Source organism: Cynocephalus volans, chromosome X (assembly GCF_027409185.1).
Source record: "Cynocephalus volans isolate mCynVol1 chromosome X, mCynVol1.pri, whole genome shotgun sequence".
NCBI lineage: Eukaryota > Metazoa > Chordata > Mammalia > Dermoptera > Cynocephalidae > Cynocephalus > Cynocephalus volans.
Genome location: NC_084478.1, coordinates 10,371,554 through 10,393,736, shown reverse-complemented (window position 1 = coordinate 10,393,736; position 22,183 = coordinate 10,371,554). Strand labels below are relative to the sequence as shown.

Here is a 22,183-nt window from a genome sequence, read left to right as displayed (position 1 = left end):
GGGGCACAGCATGGACAGCTGATCTGCCCCCCAATCAGCACAAGACCACTCCCTGTAGACTAGTCTGGAATATAGAACTGCAGTGGGTGTAGTTCACTGAAAAGACTCAGGCCCAGACCGGAGTTTCCACACAACCCAGGTGTACCAGACCTCACAAGACCCAGAAGTGCTTACAAGGTCAACAATTAAAACCTGAGCTGCACAAAAAGCCTTTGCCAGAGAATTGACAGCAAAGCAGCAATTTAGCTCAACCACAGGGCTCAAGAGCTGGTTTCCTTAGGAAGTCCCCCCATTTTATAAGTAAGCAAAGGACAACAAATCAGTTCCAGTGCTCAGAACAGCGAATAATCCAACACAGAACTGAAAGAGAAAACAAAAAACCCACAGATCTGAGACAAAGTTTTGATATTAACCACTAAAGGCCTAACACCACCAAAGAACACCTATAAAACCTAGAAGGAGAGGAAGCCTCCCAGGCTCCCAAGCCAGGGTTCAGGGAAGGCCAAGAGCCTCAGCCATGCCCCCAGCTCAACGACTGCATACAGCCCAGCAATGACCACCAGGCTGCTGCCAGAGGCACCCCAAGCTCCCAAGCCCATGCAGGGCGGGGCCAAGGGCCTTAGCCACACCCCCAACATCTGCACCCAGCCAAGTGATTACCAAATAGCCACCGCTGGAAACGCTCCAGGCTCCCAAGCACGGTCGTGGGGGTCCAAGGGCCTCAGCCACATCCCACTGACATCTGCAGCCAACCAACAATGACCACCGAGCCACCACCGGAAGCACCCCAGGCTCCCAAACCAGGGCGGTAGGGGGACCAAGAGCCTCAGCCATTTCCCCTGGATGTTCCCATGTAACCCAGCAACAACCACTCAGCAGCTACCAGAAGCACCCCAGGCTCCTGAGCAGGGGTTGGGGGGGCTGGGGCCCCAGCCATGCCACACAGCATCCGCATCCTGCCCAGCAATAAAAAAGACACGACTGGAAGTCCCCTGGGCTCCCCTGCTTGAATGAATGGGGTGCCATGGGCCTCAAACACACCCCTCCTCCTCCTTTCTCCTCCCACCTTATCCTCTCCCCCTCTCCGCTCCCTATAAATATAATATTTATTCTTTAATAATAATAAAAATGTTTAAATAAATATATTTTAAAAAGTGGAATTGTAGGAAAAACAGAAAATGCAAGACATTATGATAGAAACAGAACATTATGGAGAAAACAGGAATTGAGGGAGACACTAACAAGGCATTAAAGGCAAGACGGGAAATTGTAGTAGAGACAAAACCGTGGGAGATGAGGACATAGAATTGTAGCACAAAGGAATTAGAGTAGAGACAGAATATAGTAAAGCTCCAAGGATTAAAGATGAAAACAGATTTGTGAGAGAATTAAATAAAGGAGAATAGTGCGGGAAACTGGAATTGTCAGAAAGAGGAAATAGTAACAGAAATATAGAATTGTACAGAATAGTAACAGAAATATAGAATTGTGGGAGACAAGGCATAGTGGGAGAGGCAATTCAGGGATACAATAAAGGATTATAGAAAAGAGCAGATGTATGGGAAAGAGAAGGGTTGTGGGAGAAACAAGGAATGGTGAGAAACACAAGGTGCTGGGAAAAGAATTGTGGGAGAAACAAAGGTTTTTGGGAAAGAACAGGAAATGTGGGAGAGGGAGGGAAATAGGAGATACACAATGATGATGGAAGACAGAGTCTTGCAGCCTAAAACACAAAACAGATTTATAGATGAAAACAGACTACTGAGGAAAAAAAGAGAAAAGTAAGGGAAAACAATTGTCAGAAAGTGGAAATTGTAACAGAAATATGGAAATGTATAGAAAATGGAATTATGGAAGAGACAGAATACTGGGAGAACAAAGGATTATGGGAGAGAAGAAAGACATGGAATAGTCAAGGATTGTGGGTGAAACAAGGAATTGTGGGTGGGAGCAGAGCTTTATGGGAGGGACTAAATGGTGGGAATGACAAGGATTGTGGGAGAAACAGGAAACGGTGGGAGACAGAAGGGTTGGGACGACAGGAATTGTGGGAGAAACAAAGTGTTATGGGAAAGAACAGGAATTGTGGGAGAGGCAGGGAATTGTGAGACGTAAGTCATGATTGTGGAGAACACAGTGTTGCTAGACAAAGCCATCAGAGGGGACACAGAATGTGGGAGAGCACAGAGAATGGCAGATGAAAACTGATATTGGAGGAGAAAAAGAACAGTATGGGAAAACGGAATTGTCAGAGAGTGGAAATTGTAACAGAAATGTAGAATCGAGGGCAAAACGGATTTGTGGGAGACAGAGGATTCTGGGAAAACAACAGAGTATGGGAGAGAAGAGAGACTTACGGGAGAGGCAAGGATCGTGGGAGAAAAGAGGAACCGTTGGAGAGAAGAGACTTATGGGCGAGAAAGAATTGTAGGGAAAAGGATTCTGGGAGGAACAGGAACAAAGAGGGACAAACGTTGCTGGGAAGAGAGGAATTGTGGGAGAAGCAGTGTGTTATGGGAAAGAACAGGAATTGTGGGACAGGCAGGGAATCGAGGGAAGGAAGCAATTGCAGAGAATGGAGAATGGCAGGTGAAATGGGATTGGGGGGGGGGGGAATGGTAGAGAACAAAGGAGGAGAAAATGTGGATTTGTGTGGATGTCCCCCGAAGGGAGACTGGTGGGGGAAGTCAAGGAATTGAGGGAAAGAGGGAATTGTGAGAGAAATACAAACCCACTTCAGAAAGCTTTTGGCAGAATAGAGTTAAAATATAATTCTAACCTTTCCGTGAACTTCTTGACTCACCTCTCACAGTCGTGTGGGGGAAATGGAATTAGGAATGAGCGAGAGTTGTGGGACAGCAGAACACAGAAGAGACATGGAACTGTGGGAGATAAAAGCAGGTGTGGGGGTGACGCCACATGTGGGAAACACGGGGATGGTGAGAGAAATGGAACCATGAAAGGAGAGACGCAGACCCCGACGGAAGACGGTGGGGTAGGTGTCGTGGGAGAGACACGGCGATGCCCCACACTTGCCTGCCAGGCTCCCTACTCTGCAGGGACCAGGCCTCCCGAGTGGGTGCAGGTCCCCAGTGTGCCATTCAAGCCTCGCCTGTGCCCACCCCAGCAAGGCCTCAGCCCCCGCCTCACCCCTGTGGGATGTCGTGCCCCCAGTGCCACCAAGGGCGCGCCCATGGGCTCCCTTCCCAGGGGGTCGGGGACACCCGAAGGGGCCGCGAGAAGTGAACTGCGGCTTCAGATGGCGCACAGAAGGCGATGCATTAAATCACTTATCTCATTGCCATGAACTGGGCTGGTCCTTCGAGCAAGCAGGAATATCTCTTTACTTAAACTTTCACTGGCCTTTCATTGGCCACCGGGTGACGTCCACCCTCTTGAGCAGAACCTGTAAAAACCCTTCATCGTGTGGTCCCAACCTGCCTCTCCAGCTTCCCACAAGCCCTCCACAACCTTCCACACTGTGGCCATTTGCAAACAAGACGCAGACTTCCTGCTCTACGTCTCCCCTAGATTGTCTCTGTCCCACAACACCCAGCCTGCACATCGCCACCTCCAGAAACTCCCCCAGTACTCCAAAACCCAAGACAGTTCCTTTAACACTTCACAGATTTCTAAAAAATAAAAGTATTGTCCTTACTTATCTGTGAGTTTGATACATTATACTTCTCAAGGACACACCCATCCTGGCTAAAATGGTGCTGGCCCTATAGCAGATGCTCAATGAATATTTAAGATCAAATTGCGTTAACTTGTGCCAAGTGCCCAGTTAAGTGTGAAAGAACACACCAGATATTTCATAAGGCTCAGTGTGAGCCCCTTGGTCTTGGAATGAAACCTACAGAAGCAGAATGTTAAGGGCACGATGAGCAAGTCAAGCTTCATCTGGGCAGTTTACATACGAGAAGCCTACCCACAGCTAAGTTTCCTCTGTATCTGCTTAGGTACCAATGATCAGGTTTAGTCAAAAGGAAAAGAGTTCTAGTAAGAGGTTGACCTTGACTTTATGCACGGAAGTAGCATCATACACACATTTAACTTACTCAAATCTAATTCTATTTAGCAAAGGGTCAGGTAGGTAGTGGAGGGGAGGAGAGGTGAGAATTTCCATAGTCCCAGGGATCCTGCTGCCTGGCTTCTCCACACGGTTAGCCTGTGCCCACAGGCAGGGAGGGAAGCAAACTTCAAACATTTCTGCAAGTTGGTAAAGCCCCTGGCAAGAAAATTTGAATGACATTTGAATTTCCCCCACCATTGACAGGCAAGTGGCCCCAGAGACATACTGACCAGGGAATTTAGAAGGAATCCTAAAATTGTCACCAGATAATACAATGGTGATGACAGCCACGACTCAGATGTGGATGTACTTATAAATGTGCTGAAGTGTCCTAAGCAGCAAAACATCTAAATTATTTAATTTACAAACAAAATCCCTCTTAATTCTTTTTAGATTGATGTATGCAAATTCCTGCAATGGGTTACCATACAAAATGGTGATGACTGTATATTATGGACGATCTTAAAATATTCCAAGAGGGGTTAGATGAAAACTGAACGCCCTGACTGCCACCCCAGTAGCATGTCCACTTTATACTTTTGCAGAAATTGTTTGTTGTTAACACTACAAACTTACTCTGGCTTCAAAAAAAAAAAAAAAAAAAAAAAAATCTCCCCAAAGCCTTATTCAACACATGTTAGCTAAAAATACATCACTATGGGCTCTAAACTGGTAGCTGGCATTTTTACAGAAATTCTTTCCACAATCAGAAATACTAATTGTACTGATTTTCTCAAAAGGCTTTCCTTACGTGCTTTGTTTTTCCTCCGAGGAGTTCTCAAACTGGTATTTCTCTGGATTATTCAATTCTTACAAAAGAATAACTTAAAGATTTTAAAATATTTTTTCTTCAATTGTAAACTGCAATATCCTTGAGGGAAAGTTTACATATGTCTAGTACCTATACCCAACACACTTCCTAATACAGGACCTGGTGGAGTTTTGAGTGGTTATCAGTAGTTATTAAAAGAACAAACAACGGGTATATCCATACAATTGAATATTATTCAGCCATAAAAAGAATGAAGTTCTGCTACAACATGGCTGAATTTGGAAAATGCAATGCTACGTAAAAAAAGCCAGACAGAGAAGAACAGATACATTATGCCACATATATGATACATCCGGAATAGGCACATCCATAGGGACAGAAACTAGGTTAGGGGTCAGCAGGGACTGGGGGTTGAGAGGAACAGGGCTTGTCTGCTAAAGAGTGCAAGTTTCTTTTTGGAGTGAAGAAAATGTTCTGGATTTAGATAGTAGACATGGTTGCACAGCCTTGTGATAGACTTAAAGCCACTAAAGTGTACATTCCAAAAGGGTGAATTTTATGGTATGTGGATTATATCTCAACTTTTTAAAAAAGCAAAGGAAGGAGGAATGAGCAGCCTGTGATTAGAACCCCTATACCTTAGTTGTTCTCTGCAGCTGAAAAACCAGAGATCCCTAACTTCCCATAAAGAAGGGAAAATGCCACTGTGGAACGTCCCACTTCACCAGGTAGCAGTGTCACTATCTAAACTCAGTCTTTTAAGATGTTTACTTCTTCTGTTATTTTCCAAAATATAGACTGACTAAACAAATGGCGTTCAAATTTCAAAGGTAAACTGCTACTCATGCCTGACCATATTGCTGTGAATTGTTGTTACAAGATATCAACCCTTGTCAAGCGCTTTCAATAAGCAGGAGGTAAGCAGAGAACGGCAGCCTCAGTGGAGAGCAGCTGTGGGGAAAGGCTGCCCTGTTGGCTTTTCTGCTGGATCTCTATTTGCTATTTCTAAAACTTTGTGTGAAAACCTCCAACTTTTGAGCACCAGTCCAATGCAACAGTTTGCAAAACAAAGAAATGATTTTGTTTCGTGGTGACTGGGGTGGGGTGCAGCAGACGGACTGGGATGGTTTTTATTATTATTTTTCGAGTTTTGGTTGAATGTCAAAGATTGGCTTGGCCAGTTTAAATCACCAAAATGGGAATAAAAACAAAGACAAATAAGTCAAGATAAGAATTTGGTTTATTCCCCAGGTGGTTTCAATAACTCTACATGCTAACAGCAATTCCAGTTGGTGAGTCCCTGACCCTTGATGAACTATTTGTACCAGGTAGAAAGTTCATAAACACATGGTCTCTGTCTTTTAGCTTTGGCCAAAACTACTTCTCTGTTTCCCTTTGAGGCTCCCAATTACAACCAGACAGTCCTGTCTCATGGAATCAACCCATCAATTTCTCATCATATTTTTGGGCCTTCAGAATAAACCAACCTTTTATCATCTAAAAATAAAACCTCTCTTCAGCATATTTGAATAATAGAAATGGAAAAGAAAATAGAATTATTTTAGCCATTACCAAACATACTCTTGCGCATTTTTCCTGCTCCAAATTTCAACATTATTCTTGTGCAAACCAAAGTGGTTTGGACTGTGAGGTGTTTGTCTTTGGTTTAGTGTGTGTGTGTGTGTGTGTGTGTGTGTGTGTGTGCGCGCACAATTTATTACTGATGGAATTTGGATGTGACCAGCACCATGTTACACACACTCAACACAAAATGGCCACCAGCCTTTCCCTTATGAGAAACCTCGTGGTTTCTGAGAAATAGAAACTCCTCCACACCAGCACCAAACCTCTCCCTGATTACATCAGCCTTCCTTACAACCTATATAAGCCCTCGCACTCTGACGCCAGTTGCTGCTCTCCATTTTGAGTGCAGCCCGGCAGATTCTTTTCCTTTAATAAAGCTTGATTGGTACCCGGTGTTTGGGCTCACATTCATCTTGGTGCTAAAACCCAGGGGGTCCAGGCTGTGACCTTTGGATGATCCCCTCTCTTGGGTTGATTGGCCCCCCCAGCCACCCTTCCTGGACCTGCTGAACCAGGTACCTCAGGGACTCTCTCCCTTTGCCGTTTCAGACCAACACATCCACCATCAGCCTCAATTCAGGGTGTGTCAGGGGGTCTGTCCTATTTCTACGGGTTCCCCTGACTACTTTCTATGACTACTGTCTACTTACCAAAGACCAGGCTACTTCCTGAAGACCAGGTGCCTGGCAGAGGGAACCCCTCTCATGCCCCCGGCTATTAGAGGATGCTCCTCTAGCTGGTCAGTGGCTTCTCTCTGGAAAAGGAGGTGTGCAACAATTACAATGCTCCTTGGTGTTCCCCTTCTTCAACTGGGACTGATCACCTCCTTTCTCACCTGCTAAATGGGATCCTCACAATCCAGACCTCCACGCTCTACACCCTTGGGCTGTCTCCTGGCCAATTTAAACTGAACCGTCTCATTTTCTACAATCCCTTGGCCTCCAGGGAGACATTAAACCTAAACATCTCATTTTCTCCCTGCTCTACACCTCTGGACTGTCTCCTGGCCAACCTCTTGGCCTCCGGGGAGATATTAAGGCAAATGCCTCATTTTCTACTGTAATCAGGTTTGGCCTAAATACAAACTAGACAATGGATCCCAGTGGCCAGAAAATGGCACTTTCAAATTGGGTACTCTCAGAGACCGAGACAACTTTTGTCACCGAAACGACAAAGCCAGAGAGATTCCTTATGTTCAAGCCTTCTTCTATATCCGATCTCATCCTTCTCTCTGTCAACACTATTCTACATCTCAAATTCTCCTAACTCATGCCTGACCTCCCCTTCTGGACTCGGATCAATCTTTTGATCCGTCAGACCACTCTGCTCCCCAACCACATCCTTATGCTCCAGATCCTCCACTAGCCCCTTCACCTTTTCCCTCTCTTTGTCCTCAGCCACTCAATCCCTCTCCTTTTTCCCCTTCATCAGGTGAGAACCCCACCTCAGTTTCAGCTCCTTTATACCCCCTCCATGAAGTGGCAGGGACAAAGGGAATTGTCTGGGTCCATATTCCCTTTTCTCTTTTTGATCTCTCCCAAATCAAAAAACGACTGGGATTTTTCCATTCCAACCTGGACACATATCTTAAGGAATTCAGATACCTCACCCAGTCTTACAATCTCACCTGGCAGCTTAATGTTTTCATGATTCCAACTTACACCTTGTCCCATGATGATAGGGAGCAGGTCTGGATAATGGCCCACGAACAGGCAGGCAAGGTACATGGCCAAAATAATAGGCAGCCTGTGGGAGCCACTGCCATCCCTCACATGGACCCAAATTGAGACTACTGGGCCAGCCATGGTGACTGGGATCTCTGGGATAATATGATCACATACATGATTTATGGCCTCCAACAGTCTACGCACAAGTCAGTCAATTAGAGAAATCACACAGTGATCCACCAAAAATCCTGGCTAGTTCCTAACCCACCTTCCTGAGGCTTTACATAAATACACATGCATAGACCCAAACTCCCTTTCAGGCATGGCCCTCTTACACTCTCATTTTATTACCCAATGAGACCTCCTCAATGCAGCTTTCAAGGTTTTTAACAATAGAGAGGAGGAGGAGAGGAAGGATTGATACAAAAGAGATCAGGCCAAATATTAGCTCCTGGCTAATGCTATCGAGAGATCACACACTCCAAAGCTGGTGGCCTCTATGGGAACATCACCTGGGAACTGCTTCAAATGCAGTCAACCGGGCCACTGAGTACTGCCATATCCTAACCCCAGGCCCCCTCCCAGGCCCTGTCTGCACTGCAAAGAGCCAGGCCACTGGGGGGTTGACCATTTCTCTCATGAGAGAGGGAATGGCCCAGTCCCCAACTAACCCTTTGGCTTCATGGCCATCCTGACCAGAACTGCTTGGATTTGCCCAGGAGGAGGACTGAGATGCACAGCGCCTGAGGCCCCGAAGGAGATTACACATTTGAGCCCAGGGTAACTTGCCTTGTAGCAGGTAAGCCAATCTCTTTTGTCATCCATACAGGGGCCACTTACTCTACCCTTCCTGAATATGCAGGACCAACAACCCATCCTCTATCACAGTAGTAGGGGTCATGGGATCAGAATAACACCCGTGGATCACTCAACACCTTTCCTGCAACCTACATCCACCCGATTCACACATACATTTTTAATAATGCCTCAATGCCCAACCCTCTTACTGGGACAGGACATCCTTTCCAAATTCAAAGCTACTCTTACCCTAAACACCTCAACTCCAGCTACAATACTCCTGTTACAGGCTGCCCCAGACCTGGTACCTGAGGCTTCCAACCTTCCCTTCAACTCGGACAAGGTTAATCCTGTAATATGGGACAGTTCTTCTTCCTCCATTGCAATGCACCATTCCCCTATACTGGTTAAATTGCTGAATGCTTCTTTGTTTCCTAATGTCCCAGAATACCCCATCACTAACAAACACCTAATAGGCTTAAAACCCATCATACACAAACTCCTTTCTTCTCATCTCTTACGGCCTACCCACTCGGCTTTTATATTACCCACCCTTCTGGTTATAAAGCCTAATGGCTCATACCATTTAGTTCAAGACCTCAGGGCCTTTAATGTGGCCATTTTACCCATAACCCCAATTGTTTCTAACCCCTATACTCTTCTATCCATAAATCCCAACAACACCACATTTCTTCTCTGTACTTGACCTCAAAGATGCCTTTTTTTCTATCCCCTTACACCCTTCCTGTCAAAACCTGTTTACCTTCACTTGGACTGACCCTGATACACATGGTTCCCAACAACTCACCTGGACAGTACTGCCTCAGGGGTTTCGGGGTAGCCTCCACTTCTTCAGCCAGGCCTTAGCTCAAGACTTATCTGAACTTCCTCCAACCTCTACCACTTTAATACAATACGTGGATGACCTCCTCCTTTGTAGCCACTCTTATGAGGATTCACAGGCCCACACTGTTGCTCTCCCTAATTTCATGGCCTCCAGGGGATATTGAGTGTCCCCCAGCAAGTCCCAAAATTCTTCTCCTTCAGTCACCTATTTTGGAGTCCACCTCACCCTAACACCAGAGAAATAGTGATGGATTGCAAGAGTTTAATTTCTGAACTCCCTACTCCTACCACAAAAGGTGAAATCCTTTCTTTCTCGGGGCTTGCAGGGTATCTTTGCCCATGGATTCCTAACTCTGGTGTGCTAGCAAAACCACTTTATGAGGCAGCCAAAGGGTATCCTGCCATTCCCTTTGATCCCACAAAGCCCATTCATTCTCCATTTCAGTGATTAAAAGCCACTCTCCTTGTAGCCCCAGCTCTATCCCTCCCAAACCTATCTCATCCTTTTATCCTGTACATCACTGAAACCCAAGGATTGGTGGTCAGGGTTTTAGGACAAGAGGCAGGAGATATCTCCTCCCCTGTTGCATACCTTTCCAAACAATTGGACACCACAGCTCGAGGATGGGCTCCCTGTTTATGGGCCTTGGTGGCAGCTGCCCTTTTAGCACAAAAAAGCTCTAAACTAACTTTTGGACAACAAACAGTCATTTGTTCCCCCCATCATCTTGAAGACCATCTCAGCCATGAGAACATGTTGACTCTCTCCCCTTCCCGCCTACAACTTATCCACCTTACCTTCATTGAAAATTCCCAGTTCTCCTTTAAACCTTGCCCTCCCTTAAATCCAGCCACTCTCATCCCAAAACACTCATGACCCTTGGAACATAATTGCATGGAGGCTTTAGACACTTTCTCAATCCCTTTCCACACACCTCCCCACATCCCATTACACAGCCCTAACATACATTGTTCATAGAATGCTGTGTCACCTCCACCCCCACCCCCTGGGTGGGTTATGCCATAGTAAATCTAACACAAACTATTGAGGCTGCCCCCTCTCCCCCTAACACCAATTCCCATCAGGCAGAGCTCATTGCCCTCACCAGCACTCTCACTCTGGCAAGTAACAAACGAGTCAATATATACACTGATTTTGAGTGTGCTCACCACATCCTACACTCCTGTGCGGCCATATGGAAGGAGAGAGAATACATGACCAATCAAGAAGGGCCCATAAAAAACGGACATCTTATCAAGATACTTCTTGAGGCTGCACAACTCCCAAACGAGGTTGGGTTATACACTGCAGAGGACACCAAACGTCCAATGACCCCATAGCCCAGATAAACAAACTGGCAGATCTAACTGCAGAACAGGCTGCTCAATCACCAGACCCCCACTCTTCCTCTCCTGCTCAGTCCTTCTCATGGTCCCTATGCCCTTATCCCAATACAAACCCCAAGAAATACAACACCTCCCACAGTTGGGGGCACAGAGGAAGGACAACTGGTATACTGTCTCTGGTCACTATGTCCTCCCTACCACACAAAATGAGCAAATCCTTTTAGATTTCCATAATTGAGTTCATATAGGCTATGAATCCCTACTACACCTTCTTCAGCCTTTAAATGACTCTCCCCACATGGCCAGGTTACTTAAACAGATCACTCAAAATTGTCCTTTGTGTACTCGTTGCTCCAATCAAGGTGGCCTCCAAGTTCGGTCCTTTCCCCACCCACCAGGCCAGAGGATACACTCCTGGCCAGGATTGACAAATTCACTTTACTCACATACCTCCTCACAAAAGGACATACTATCTTCTAACCTTAGTAGATACCTTTTCAGTTTGGGTTGAGGCTTTTCCCTGCACTTCAGAGGATGCTACAGCAGTAATGCATGCTCTCACCTCAGGAATCATCCCTCGTTTTGGCTTGCCCAGAAGCCTCCTGTCTGATAACGGCCCAGCATTCATTTCCCAGGTTACACAACTCACAGTACAGGCTTTACATATCAAATGGGACTTACATATACCATATTGGCCTTGGTCATCAGGCAAAGTAGAAAAAGCCAATCACGTCATAAAAACACACCTCACCAAGCTGTCCTTGGAACTTCACCTCCTTTAGACTCAAATTCTCCCTTTAGTACTCACTCGCTTGCAAGCTGACCTCCCCAAACCCACTGGCCTCAGCCCTTCAAACTTATGTATGGCAGACCCTTCACCCTCACACCTCTCCCTTCCAGCTCATTGCCTTTAGGCCAGTATATCCCTACTCATTAGGGATCTTCTTCAGGAACAGGCCAACCTTCTATTACCTCATCCTTTCCCCACCACCCCCTCAGACTTTAAACTGAGCCTAGGACAGCAAGTGTATATTCAAACCCGAATCCCAAAGCCTCTCTCACCATGTTGGGAAGGGCCTTGTACAGCACTTCTCACCACCCCCATGGCAGTAAAAGTACTAGGAAAGGCCTCTTGGTATCACTTATCCTTGGTAAACCTAGCACCTGAGACTTTACCCAAAGAATCTGTTAACACCAAGCCAGAGGGGGCCCTCTGCTCAACCCCAACCCAACATCTCCTTACACTTCATCCATTTTAGGACCCACAAAATTGAAAATCTCCAGGACCTCCACTCTTCCCCCAATCCCAGAAGAAGGATGATCTTTCCCCTGGTAATTGTCCTTTCACTCTTGCTGGCCCACTTCATGTCTTTCACACAGGAGCTGCTCCAAGACTGGTCCCGACCCACCACCTCCAGTGTTGAAGATGCTCTTGAGTGGGTAACTGAGTTAGCCTGGCAGGGCGCCTTCTGTGATTACAGCCCCAACAAGGTTACCCTCTACTCCTTTTTCCTACTATGCACCCTCTCAACGTCTCAGCCCCTGAACGCTTGCCTTTTCTCTTCCTCTTGCTTCTTTTCCTAACAGAGACATGTGCCACACCCTGTTCACAATGTATAACCAAGGTCTTGGTGGGTGGAAGGACACTTTCCAACCTCCTGGGTCAGCCACCCGGAATCTTCAGGGGAACCCTACAGGACACGTTCACATCCCAGACATACGTTCCCACAACATGCTATGACCAGACAATAGCCAATCATGTGCTTATGGGGTTAAAAACTACTGGACAGCTCTTTCCAAAGGGGATTCTGCTGGAGTCCAGTGCCCACCCAACAAAACATTTCTGCTTCACCTAAACCACTCACTGAGGCTATAGCAATGGGGGAGGACTTCAGGACAAAACACGTCAGACCCCTGACCATGATGGGACTTATCTTCCTTCTTGGTCCCTGGCTCTTTCGGTGTTTCTCTAATTTCTTACAGGAACATATGCAGGCATTCACCAACCAAAAGGTCGCCGAATTGTTCCTGGGAGGAGGATATCAGCCCCTGAGAACTGTTGACCCTTCACTAGAATACAGCCTACCCCCATGAAACCAATACTCCACCACCTAATTGTTTTATTTATTTCCTATCTTTGCACATCTCCAGCAGGAAGCAGCTTCAGAAGAATGAGACCTTCACCCCTTTTCCCTTCTCTCTATACTTAAAAGGCAAGAATGGTGGATCTTGGATATGACTGGCACCATCTTGGACGTGACTAGTGCCATTTTTCACACACTCAGCACAAAATGGCCACCAGCTTTTCCCTTACAAGAAACCTCGTGGTTTCTGAGAAATAGAAAGCAGCACCAAACCCCTCCACACCAGCACTAAACCCCTCCCTGATTACATCAGCCTTCCTTACAACCTATGTAAGCCCTCCCACCCTGATTCTGGTTGCTGCTCTCCATTTTGAGTGAAGCCTGGCAGATTCTTTTCCTTTGCTAAAGCTTGGTCGGTACCCGGCATTTCGGCTCAGTTTCTTTCCATTACCAGCGCAGATAACATGTTGGGGAAAGCAAAGTTTTGGATCCAAGCCTCTGAAAAGGCTAATCATTCTGAGACATGATTTGGTCTGTACTGGGGCCACTGTGCCTCCCCAAGGGACATTTGTCATTGTCTAGAAACAGTTTTGGAAACTGCATCTAGTGGGTAGAGGCCTGTGAAGTATGCATAAAGCAAATGTACTTCACAGGGCCTGGTTTTCAAAAGCCTTGTAGTTTCAAATATTGACCTTACAAAAATCGGGAAATTTCCCCCAGGCTATTGAGTATCTGTTGTAAGATAAAGAGTTGTAACACAGCAAGGTTGCTGGCTCAAAGACAGACAAGTGACTGATTGATATGTAAAGTTACTGGGAAGCAGCTGTAAAAAGAGAACATTTGCTAAGATCAAGCTTTTGTTGGTGGATCACTTAATTGTCTAATGGAATGTCATCTGACTTCTTTTTACTGAAAGTTACCAGGCTATATTGTCACACTATAATCCCACCTATGTCTCTTGCTGTAACTTCCTGGGCTGGAGAATAAATACAAGAAGGGAACCCCAATTCATGGTTAATTTCCCAAATGAAAGGAATGCTTCTCTCTTGAGGGTTCTGGGAATAAACCACTTCAGGGCTTCTCACTGCTCAGAAGAGATGGGCTTTGAGTAATCCTTTGTGGCTCCATCACACAGGGGAAGAGAGGTGACAAATCCATGGGGGGCAAAGCAACAGAGGCCAAGAAGCTGCTAAACATTCTACACTGCATGGGACAATCCTCAGGACAAAGAATGACCTGGTGCTAAGTTCTAATAGTGCCAAAGTTGAGAAACCCTGCTCTGAAGGAAGAAACAGTAGGTGGTTAAGGAGTTTACAGAGAACTAAGTTCCATTTCAATCCAGTCCCAATGACCCAACTGAGAATAAGCAAAGCAGCATTTATGTCCCTGAATGTTTTTAAAAGTCGAATTCTCTCAGTTCTCTCTCCCTCCTTCTTAGACATCCAGTAGGCTACTATATAATTATAGCTATCAAATGCTTCCTCTTAAAAGATCAATTTCCTCGTACTTTAAAATCATTAAGAATCCACAAATGTCAAAGTGGTGATTTTCAAACTTTTTTCCTCTCCAAAAGGTAGTTTCTTGCTAAAGCAAAGCCTTACTAGAAACCTTAAGACAAAGACAGATGAGGAGAATATTAGCAAAAATTTATTCATAAGTTGCAATTTGAATTTAATTAATGTTGTTATCAATTAGAACTCTAAGGACATTTTACTCAACACAAAATTCTGAAACCAAAAACTGAGGCAAACATTATGATCTTCTATCAACTTGAACATCTAACTTTTTCAGCGGTTTGATTTGATTGCACCATATCAAGAAAATCTAGTTTTAAATGGCTAAGGAGCTGAAAATGTAATGGCTTTTAAGCAGTCCAGCTTGCCATCTCAGGACAGTCTTCACTTAAAGAGGGTAGGAGAACATTATTCTGAGCTCCACATACAAATGAGCTAACTGGTGTCAAGGTAATGAGTTGATGGGTTACTGTTTGGTAGCCAACACATTTGAGCATGCATAATTCTGATCACAGATTTTCACATGAATTTTGGAATGGTATTTGAATCACTTATTAGATGCCTGAAGCACCACGTTAGGGTTCCACAGAGCACGATGGGAAGACCACAGCGCTAGTCCCCACATGGAAAGAGTAGATTAGGAGAGCCAGCACCGGCTGATTGCCTTTCATGTTAAATGAACTTAAATGAGCTGGACAAATGAAACTGCACCTGTAATCTAAAGAGGTCATGTCATAATATGCATTGCCTCATAGCCAATGTTAGTAAGGGATTTAAAGTGACAAATTATCACATATTCAAAAATGCCATCCAGCCCAAGAGGACCAGTTATAATCAGTACAAGGCTACAGTGCTTAGTAACTAAATGAAAGGCACCATTAAAATATTAAAAGGAGAGGTGGATGATGAAACGTAAGAGTAGAGTCAATGTCAGCTATTGTAACTTTCCGTTTGTGCCCTGAAGTTGGCTGTAGACATCATGGACATCCTCCAGTTTCATCTTGTTTGATAAAGGATTTCCAAGCCCCAGAGCGCCCCAGCCTACCTTCCCAGGCCTACAGCAGGGCTTTACCTTCAGACAGCATGCTCAGGGCTTTGTCAGAAGTGTGTCCACTGACACGTGCCATCTTCCTGGAAGTGGTGTTTTCACTGGGCACACAGGAGCCCACTGGGGACGGGTAAGTTCCCTCAGCGACAGAGGTCGTCATAGATTCCCACTGGATCTCCATCCGGGGAGCCTGAAAATCCAGGCTGCATCCTGTCCAGCCATAGAAGGCCAGAGATAAGAAGAATCCTTGGGCTGGATTCAGTATCCCCTGGGAGAGAGGGAGGCAAGAAGACACATGGCACTCAGTGCAGTACAGCGGGAATTAGAGCATTCTGTCCTCAAAGTGCTAAACTCTGCCCAGGATGCCTACTGGGCGGCCCTCACTGAGGAGTGACCTCTTAGTTAGTTGGTTTGGCGCAAGGTAAAGATTGGCCCTAGTAGGTCCTGTACCTCAAAGCATGCCTGAAAATAGTGGTGGAGGAGCTGGCTGGTTGGTCCATTGGTTAGAGCATGGTGCTGATAACATAAAGGTCCAGGGTTTGATCCCTATACTTGCCAGCTGCCAGGAAAAAAAAAAGTGGATGGGGAGAGTGGAGGGGAGGGAAGAGAGGAGGGAGAGGGGGAAAAGGGGGAGAGGAAGCAGAGAAAAGGAGAAAGGGGCAGGGCTGGCCCATGGCTCACTCGGGAGAGTGCGGTGCTGATAACACCAAGGCCATGGGTGCGGATCCCATATAGGGATGGCCGGTTAGCTGACTGGCTGAGCGTGGTGCTGACAACACCATGCCAAGTGTTGAGATCCCCTTACAAGTCATTTTTTAAAAAAAGAAAAAAGAAAAAGGAGAAAGGGGGAGGGGAAGGGAGGGGGAAGAAGGTGGGGGGAGGAGATCCATGTGACCCAGGCAATGGAACCAAGCACGTTCTTGACTCTGCCTAAGGTGCTTTGCTCTCCTGTAGCTTTCTACCTTGCACTGTCAACTCAGAATTTGATTTAACAAATGTTGTTCAGGCAAAAGTGAGTCTGGGAAACATCCCTCCATTTGTGTGGTTCCCTTGGTTAACTTCATGTGTTTGGTTTGTTAGCTTCAAACCAAAGCACAGAGACTGAGGAGGCTAGTGCTGTCCTCATTTTAAGGTTCTTGTGAATCAGATCTTTCCCAACTCAGAAGCAATGTAAGCATTAATTCTGTGTAGCACAGAGTGGACCTCTCCGCCAGTGGAGACTTCAGCTCATGCATGCCTTTCTTTTTGTAAATGTAATATAATCAAAACACCGGGGGAGAAGTCTACCCATGGCGCTTCCACCCTATTATCATTTCTTGTATTTTCAGCCAATATTTTTATAGACATATGTGTTTATGTAGTTGTAACTGGTATAATTTCATATCCTACCTTGTCCACTTAATATCAGAAATTTCATAAGAGTCATTTAAAAAATCGGGGTAACATTCCACCAGGATGAAAGACTATAATTTACTTAACCACCCCCCCCTTTTTTTTCAAATTTGGGTTTCCTATAATGCTTTATAATTATGGATAATGCTACTAGAAATTTCTTCATCCCTATGGCTTCTTCGTCGTCTGAAATACTCCTTCAAGATAAAAGATCTGATATTGTGAGTCTGCCTGACAGTTTTGATGCACTGTGCCAAATTAATTTACCAGAGTTGTATCCATTTAATAATGATCCCAATAATGAATGAAACCTGGTAGCTTAGCACACAAAGGCCAGATATAGGTAGCCCAGGAAACTATTCAGCTCACTATATATTTATATGACAATACATCATACTTCTGCATGTTTTTTTTTTCCAAGCTGAAAATTTTAAATCTACCTACCATAATAAACCACGTGGTCTTGGCTGCACTTCTCACACCTTTCAAAGAGCCTCCATTGATATCTGGTTGCATTTCAAGATAGAATAAAAGGCTTTCATTGATGATATTTGACAACCAACTGTTAGAAAGAAAATGGCCCATGGGTAAAGAGAACATGCAACAAAATTCACTTTTAAACTCTGAGGTCAGGGAATGATTTCTACCAAGGCCTAAAATTCCTAATTCCTGGTGGAGGGAAGACCACTTCAGCAGTAAGAAAGCACAAGGAACCAGCACACCAAGAATTTAATTTAAGAACTATAACTCCTCGCAGTCTATAGCAGAGATCAGCAAATCTTTCCAATGGTAACACTCAGTGCCACTTCAGGGTATAAAGTTCTAGCACCGTGTCAAATAACCCAGAATTCATTCTTTGAGGAGTAACCCGAAGTTTCGATGTAGACCAAAACAAATCTTATTTTGACATTTTATGCTGGAACTTTAAAATGTTCCTCTTGGGGGTCAGTGAAGTTTGATATGATGAGCTGAGTGTATTTTTAGTGAGAGATAATTTAAGTCTCTCCTAGGAGGGTGTTCAAACAAATCTCCTAATATCAGATTAGTTATTAAGACCACAGAGGCTTGCCCTGTCCTGCAAAGTGTTGATTTGCTGCAGTGCAGGGTGTTCTAATTTCCACCATTTTTGCACTGGCTACAGGTCTACTTTCAAAGCATCCACCTGTCCTTTTGGGTAGGACACCAGTGATGAGGAAAACTGAAGAGCAAACTTGCTCAGCCTGTTCTCTGCCCTTCATGACTGAGGTATGAGTCTTTACACAGAAGATGTGCACTTGCTCCTCTGTGAGATACAGAAATTCTGGTGTCACGATTGAGGCACATGGGTGGATTTAGAAAGTATGATCAACTGCTTCATTTCCATTAATCCCAGCAATGGGATGAAATACTGGATGCATATTGTGGGGACATTTCAAAACTAAATCCGGGAGTTCTTGTTCTAAGAGCGTTATATATAATTTGCGTACATTTGGATATTCTTCCTGAAATTCATACACTCTGGACTTGCTCCACTGTCCTCCATGTATTTCCTCAAAGGGCACTTACCACTGTTTCAAAGATTTCCTCTCCAAAGACTCTCCACTTTGGAACTTCCAGGTCACACATGGAAAAGCAAAAGGGCAAACCATTTGCATGTCCCTTACCACAAGCAATAAAAAATAAAAAAATAGAAGAAAGGTTACCAAATAATTAAAACCAGCATTATTTTGAAAAATCGGATCTTGATCACAGCTCCCATCTGTCGCTCGTTCTCCGTGTAAAGGCCTTGGCGTCCTTTTAGTAAAGAGGTTACTGGGAGGAACAGAAAAGAACCACACACAGTGTTCATTATTTCTGTTTACTGAGTACAGAGAGCAGAATCAGAGCAGATGTGAGCCCATAATCAAAACCAGAGAGCATGAGGCAAAGCAAGCTACTGACCTCCATGCCTCAAAACTTCCAAGTTGGAGTCCTCCTAGACTCTAAGGAATATATATTTTTAAAATTTTTACTTTGAAGCACTGTTAGATTGACTTAAAAATTGCAAAGGTAGCTCAGAAAGCTTCTGTATACCTTATACTCTTTGCCCAGCTTCCCCCAGTGTTAACAATTTACACAACCACAGGACGTTTGTCACAAATAAGAAATTAACAGTGATATGAACTAAACTTCCAGTTTTACTTGGATTTTACTAGTACAGGGACTATATTTTTAAAGGTTTATTTTCTCTAATATAAAAATAATACACACCTGTTATTTTAAAATACTTAACTATTTTAAGTTTCTCCTTATAGACAAGTTAGAAAGTATAAAAGTTTACAGAAGAATTAATGACCCATGGTCCCTCCACCCAGAGACAACCAATGTTAGCGTTTTACTGTATTTCTTTTCAGTCCTTTTTTCTATGAGTCATTTTCATTGGTTTGATATACTTAAATCACTACTTTTTACTTAATTTTGTAAAAAAAATTCCTGTGTTTAATGCACCATATTTAAATGTAGATATAAAAAGACTGGTCCAAATAGCAGCAATAATTTCCTGCTCCTAGTGGTAGAGTACTTTAAACAATGTTTTAAAATTCTAAAATCAACAGCTGATCCTCAAACAACCCTTCTGTGAAGGCAAACTTCCTTATGCCCATTCTGCCCTTGAGGGATCCACAGCAGCCCGAGGAAGCTGGACACTTGCTCCAGGTCACCCTTCCTTGAAGAGGTGGTAGGGGCTGGAATGGAAATCCCCAGTCCCAGCCCAGAGGTCTTTCCCTAACATTCTACTGACTCACGATACTCCTCTTATCCAGTTCTTCCCATTGCATCTGGCTCATTTCCTGTTTCCTGCCCATCTGAGAAAAGACACAAGCCAAGAGCATCATGGGAGTGGCCAGGCTCCAGACTCCTCAGTCTTTGCTGCATCTCTTCCCCCCACCCCTTCTCTCCCCTTCTGCTCCTACCTCACCTCCACAGTTTCCTAAGGCCATTCCTGGGAGCCTCTAAGGTGTGCCAAGGGCAGACCCAGGATGAGCCCAGCACAGAAATGAAAGGCCAACTTGTCATGGCCTTGAGCTAACAAACGTTGACAGAGAACGTGTGTGGTCCATGACTAAACAGGCTTGCTCATTTTCATTTCTTAAACCTGTTTACTTTATCCAACTGTATTCTGCTTATGCCTCTGGAGGATGATGAATGGGGTCCACTGTCCTGGATAATTCCAGAAGGATGACATGCCATTATCTGAGCCCCAGACATGGGGTCCTACCCAGTGTCCATGTACCCAGAGAACTTCCCTATTATTTACCTGCCGTCACTGTCTTTTGGAACAGGATGGGGTTGGTCACAAGGACGAGGAGCAGTGGCAAGTACGTGGTGACATAGTGGGGGATGGTGTGGTCCAGACCCCTTTCACACCTGAGGGAAGAAAACTGAGTCATTCTTCTTGAATGCAAAGCTTTGGCTAAAACATGCAGACTTATCTGGAAGCCGAGATAAGAGGGTGAGGGCAAAAAGGGAAATGCACAAATCTACTTCTGACCCTGCCAAAAGGAAATCTGACTCATTCCTCATGTCTGAGAACAAGCAATAAGGTGCAGGAGAATAAGGAAATCAATCATGTTTCTGTCTCGTAAATGGGAGGACCTGTAAGGCATTTAAGGAAAAGACACTCTGGGGTAGAAGATTCCCTACATGTGGTCTCTTCAAGGAAAAAATCACAAAATTCAAGTAGAAACAAAGGCACTCAACTAGTTAGGTTTTGAGCACTTACTACATGCTACACATTAGCCAGTAGCATGAATGACATCTCGTCCCTCTCCCTGAGCAACTCAAAATACCTGAGCTACATATTTCAAAGGAAATTTGTTCTCATGATTATGGATATCAATTGTTTCTGTGATTCTTTTCAGGGAAAAGGACAAGGTTTTATACTGATGAGTCATAGGCATTGCCGGTCACTGTAGGATGTGTGGGGAGCCACACAGTGGATGTTACCAAGTAGGAACTATCAGCTAAGAAATGCATAATGTAGGAGAGAAGAAAAATGGTGCAGAGGCAGAGAGAACCAAGGCAAAGGGGAGAGAAGATGGAGCAGGCCCAACCAAAGGGGCAGGCAGAAAAGCAGATGACAGCCAGCCCCTGTGGCCACAGAAGGTGAAATGATAAAAACAAAAGCACTTTTAATATTCATGGAGCGTTCAAACCAACAGGAAAAAAATGGCAGAAAATATGAAAAATCAGGCAGGAAAAATGCAATACCCATCTTGCCATAGGAAGGATTTCCATGCTGCCACCTCCTTTTTAACAGGCACTTTCATCTTCAGCTATGAAGTCTACAATGCAGTCTGGAAAAGCTCAAGGGGAGAAAGGGAGACAAGGAGCAAGAGAAGTGACTCCACTGCCAAGACAGAAAGTACATGCAAATGAGAGTGAGCCTGCGAGCTTGAAAGACACCAAAGGCTCTAGGTTGGGAGATGTGAGTACTAAGAGCTGATTTTGGATTAAGATGCTTCCTGAAGACCTGACAGCACCTAGGGGCACCTTGTGAGCCCCCCAGGAATCACGCCCTTAGGCTCAGATTCCACTTTGCCAGGGGTCTCCAGGGTCCCTCAGGTGAGGGCAAGCGACAGAAACTCCCTTTCCAATTAAGTGCGTTCTCTTATAGCAGCTGCTGACACTGTATCTGCCCTGTTCAAGTTCTCCAGGAAAGAGAGTGCACGAATGGATCTACACGGAGCTCCTGTGAGTATTCACCGTTGATAAGGCAAAACCAGTTTGGAGACCTCTAACTGAGTAGCTGAAAGAAATTGAAAAAGAAGGGGGAGAAATGATCTACACCGTGGGCCAGCAATTTTTTTCTGTAAAGGGACAGATAGTAAATATTTTCTGCTTTGTGGGTCATACCACAGTCTCTGTCACAACGACTCTACTCTGATGTTGTAGTGCAAAAGCAGCCATAGACAGTACATAAAAAAATGGGCTGTGTTCCAATAAAACTTTATGTACAAAATCAGGCAAAGGGCCAAATTTATCCTGAGGGCTGTGCTGTGCTGATCCCAGTCCACACAGCCCTAAAATCACAGGTACT

General features: G+C 44.8%; 1 protein-coding gene across 1 annotated transcript in view; it reads right to left on the bottom strand.

The window, feature by feature from the left end:
• LOC134367154 (G-protein coupled receptor 143-like) overlaps window positions 1–22,183 on the bottom strand; it is a 238,537-nt gene that overhangs the window by 4,643 nt on the left and 211,711 nt on the right. The window contains exons 6-8 of the mRNA XM_063083802.1: window positions 18,810–18,918; window positions 17,572–17,689; window positions 15,760–16,003 (exon numbers count right to left, since the gene is read on the bottom strand). Of these exons, the coding sequence (XP_062939872.1) occupies window positions 15,760–16,003; window positions 17,572–17,689; window positions 18,810–18,918 (471 nt within the window). The remainder of the gene's footprint in view (window positions 1–15,759; window positions 16,004–17,571; window positions 17,690–18,809; window positions 18,919–22,183) is intronic.